The sequence below is a fragment of the Echinops telfairi genome, unplaced genomic scaffold, assembly GCF_000313985.2.
Source record: "Echinops telfairi isolate 266 unplaced genomic scaffold, ASM31398v2 ScPeMD7_7468;HRSCAF=8506_0, whole genome shotgun sequence".
NCBI classification, from domain to species: domain Eukaryota; kingdom Metazoa; phylum Chordata; class Mammalia; order Afrosoricida; family Tenrecidae; genus Echinops; species Echinops telfairi.
The window spans coordinates 31,004,153-31,008,205 of NW_022111369.1; the positions used below are offsets into that span (position 1 = coordinate 31,004,153).

A 4,053-nucleotide genomic window follows, 5' to 3' on the forward strand; every position below is an offset into this window, starting at 1 on the left:
TTGTCTACAGGTGGTCTTTGGGTCTCCACTCCAACCCCCCTTGTTCACATTGATATAATTGTTTGTTTTGTATCTTTTGATACCTGATACCTGATCCCATCGACACCTGATGATCACACAAGCTGGTGTGCTTCTTCCATGTGGGTTTATTTGCTTTCCTTCACTTTTTTTTAATAAGAGTATTAAACCCTTTCAATAGAGGAAGAAGAGAGTCTCCATACAGAAGAATGCCTCCACCTTCCCAACACGATCGCTGAAGACAAAATGGGTGCATAGCAAATGTGGTGAAGAAAGCTGATGGTGCCCAGCTATAAAAAGATAAAAGCATCTGGGGTCTTAAAGGTTTGAAGACAAACAAGCAGCCATCCAGCTGAGATGCAACAAAGTCTAAAAAGTCCAATGTGAAGGAGGGGGAGGGCAGAGTGGAGATCCAAAGCCCATCTGTAGACAATTGGACGTCCCCTTACAGAAGGGTCGTGGGGAGGAGGTGAGTCAGTCAGAATTCAGTATAGTACCAATGAAACATACAACTTTCCTCTAGTTCTTTAATGCTTCTCCCCACCCCCTCCCCACTATCATGATCCCAATTCTACCTTTCAAATCTGGCTAGACCAGAGCATGTACATGAGTACTAATAAGAGCTGGAAACACAGGGAATCAAGGACAGATAAACCCCTCACGACCAATAATGAGAGTCGTGATACCAGGATGGGGAAGGGGACGGTGGGGGGAGAAAGGGGGAACCAATCACAATAATCTACATATACCCCCTCCCTGGGGGACTGACAACAGAAAAGTGGGTGAAGGGAGACACTGGTCAGTGCAAGGCATGAAAAAATAATAATTTATAAATTCTCAATGGTTCAAGAAAGAGGGAGGGAAGGGAGGGGGGAAATGAGGAGTTGATACCAAGGGCTCAAGTAGAAAGAAAATGTTTTGAAAATGATGATGGCAACAAATGTACAAATGTGCTTGACACAATGGATGCATGTATATAATGTGATAAAAGCTGGAAAATCCCCCAATAAAATGTTTTTCAAAAAAGAAGAATGCCTCATACTATACACAAAACCCAATTCAAAGTGAATCAAGAACCGAAATGAAAAGTTTAAATAATAAAATTCTTAGAAGGAAATGTAAGGTGTGAGACTATGGACCTAGTTTTATTTTTTTAATTTCATTTTATTAGAGGATCTTATCACAATCCATACACATATCCATTGTTTCATGAACGCTTGATAATTTATAAATTTTTTTCATGTCTTCCACTGACCACTGTCTCCATATATGTAGATTATTGTGATCGGTTCCCCCATTCTGCCCCCACCTTACCATTACCCTCCTGGTATGGCTACTTCCATTATCGGTCCCGAGGGGTTTATCTGGATTCTCTGTGTTGCAAGCTCTTATCGGTACCAGGGTAATTGCTCCAGTCTAGCCAGATTTATAAGGTAGAATTGGGGTCATGATAGTTGGGGGAGAGGGTATTAAAGAACTAGAGGAAAGCTGTGTTTCATTAGTGCTGTACTGCACCCTAACTGGCTCATCTCTTTCTTGTGACCATTCTGACAGGGGATGTCCAATTGATTACTGATGGGCTTTGGTCTCCACGCTGCCCTCCTCCTCATTCACATCAAATGATTTTTTGTTTTGTTTTGGGTCTTTGATGCCTGATACCTGATTGCATTGGCATCTCATGATCACACAGGCTGGTGTGCTTCTTCCATGTGGGTTTTGTTGCTTCTCAGTTAGATGGCCACTTTTTTGTCTTCAAGCCTTTAAGACATCAGACGCTCTATCTTTCGATAGCTGGCACCATCAGCTTTCTTCCCACATTTGCTTTTTCACCCATTTTGTCTTCAGTGATCATGTCAGGGAAGGTAAGCATCACAGAGTGCCGGGTTAGTAGAACAAAGTGTTCTTGCATTGAGGAAGGGCTTGAGTGGAGGCCCAATGCCTATGGATCTAGTTTTAGCAAGTGTGATAACAAAAGCTCATGCAGCAAAAGACAAAATTGATAGGGCATCATAAAACTTCAGACTTTAGTACATCAAAGTATTTTTATCAGCAAAGTGAAAAGACAACCTAAAGATTGAACGAAAATTTGGGGGAATCTGCATTAAGGTCCTATTTTTATTCAAAGATATATAACGCTTCTACAATGTAACAACAAAAAGACAAGATTAAAAACGGGGAAAAGAGAGCTAGTTCATCAAAGACGTGCATTACAATATCAATATCATTAGCCATCATTGTTGCTGATGGATGCTGCTGCCTAGTCTATTGTAACTGATGATGAAGCTTTGTGACTAATGAAATTGCCCTAAAAGATTTTCTTGGATGTAGTCTATGAGAAAGTAGATTGCCTGGTCTTTTCCTTGCAGAGCTGCTGGGTGGGCTTGAACCGCCAACTTTTCAGTTAACAGTCAATTGCTTAACTGCTCCCCCACCAGGTATCCTTCATTAGCTCTTTTTGTTGCGTGCCATCAACTTGATCCAACTCATAGCGACCATATATGACAGAGTAGAAATGCCCCATATGGCTTCCTAGACGATATTCTGTGTGAGAGCAGATTGCCGTATCTTTTCATCTGCACAGCTGCTAATAGGTTTAAACCATGACCTTTTGGTTTTCAGCCAAGCCTAAAACCATTTCACTGCCTCACTCTTACTCAGTAACCATTGGGGAGTCGCAAATCAAAACCACGATGAAATATCAATTCATCCTCACTAGTATGACATAATCAAAAGGCTGAAAACACAGAACAAACCAGATGTTGGGGAGGTTATGAAGAAACTGGAGTTCCCATTCATTGCCTGTGGGGAATGTCAAATGGTGCAGCCATTGCAAAAACCAGCTAAACCTAGAATTATCATTAGACCCAGCAATCTCAATTCTTGGCACCCTATATGCGTAGAAGAACTAAAGGCAGGGACACAAACAGAAACCTGTGTACTGATGTTCAATGCAGCACTTTTCACAATCGCCGAAATGTCCATCAACAAATGAATGGATAAGCAAAATGTAGTATGTGTGTATATAATGGAATATTATGCAGCCATAAAAATAAATGAGGTCCTGTGCATATCACAAGATGAATGTACCTGAAAACATTATGCTAAATGAAATCAGTCACCAGAGTGTATAGATCGAATATTCTCCCTTAGATGAGTAAACAAGTCTTTTGAATAGCAAAGAAATGGTTACCAGGATTGAAAGGGTGTTCTGGTGGCACTGTGCGATAAACATTGGGCCATGAAATATAATGCCAGGGATTCAAGCCCACCAGCTGCTCCTCCGGAAGCAGATGAACATGTCCGTAAAGATTTACCATCTCAGAAAGCCTGTGGAGCAGGTTTGTCCTATAGCATGACTATGAATCAATTCATAGGTCTGATTTTTTGTTTGGCGGGGGGCGGGTGGGGGGAATGAAAGGAAGAAGAAAACAGGAAGTTTATGGCAGAAGATACTGTTTCCAAGTTGTGGTGGTAGAATATTTTGGAAAAGTGTAGAAATAATGGTGACATAACACAGAAAATGTCATCAATGACAATGACTTGTAAATGTGTATGTACATGGTTGGATTGGTTGAGGTTTGGGTGGGTACATTTTCACCACAATAAAGTTTGTTTAATGCTTTGTCAGAGCTTATAGCCAGCTGTAATATTAATTTCATTGTACTGATAAGCTTTCACAGTCCAAGGGACCAGTTTATCCCGTCTTTATGACACTGTTCCTTAGCATTCACTGTTTGCACTCAAGTGCATTCTTGCCTTAACTCTCATAGACTTAATTCAGGTACAATGAAGAACGCCATCTCTGGTCAAAGTCAGCCCCCACTTTTTGAGTTTTCATAACACAACCACTGAATGTGTCCTTTCAATATTAAAAGGTGAAAAAAGAAGTGGGTGACGTAACCATCGTGGTCAATAATGCTGGGACAATATACCCTGCAGACCTTCTCAGTACCAAGGATGAGGAGATTATCAAAACATTTGACGTCAACATCTTAGGACACTTTTGGGTGAGTATGAATCAGAAAAAGCCATTGG

The 4,053-nt window shown here is 40.9% G+C and overlaps 1 protein-coding gene across 1 annotated transcript in view; it reads left to right on the forward strand.

Moving 5' to 3' along the window:
* The window catches only part of LOC101647936 (17-beta-hydroxysteroid dehydrogenase 13), a 30,157-nt gene that overhangs the window by 10,705 nt on the left and 15,399 nt on the right, over positions 1-4,053 (forward strand). Inside the window, exon 3 of the mRNA XM_004703417.2 lies at positions 3,894-4,025. Within this exon, the coding sequence (XP_004703474.1) occupies positions 3,894-4,025 (132 nt within the window). The remainder of the gene's footprint in view (positions 1-3,893; positions 4,026-4,053) is intronic.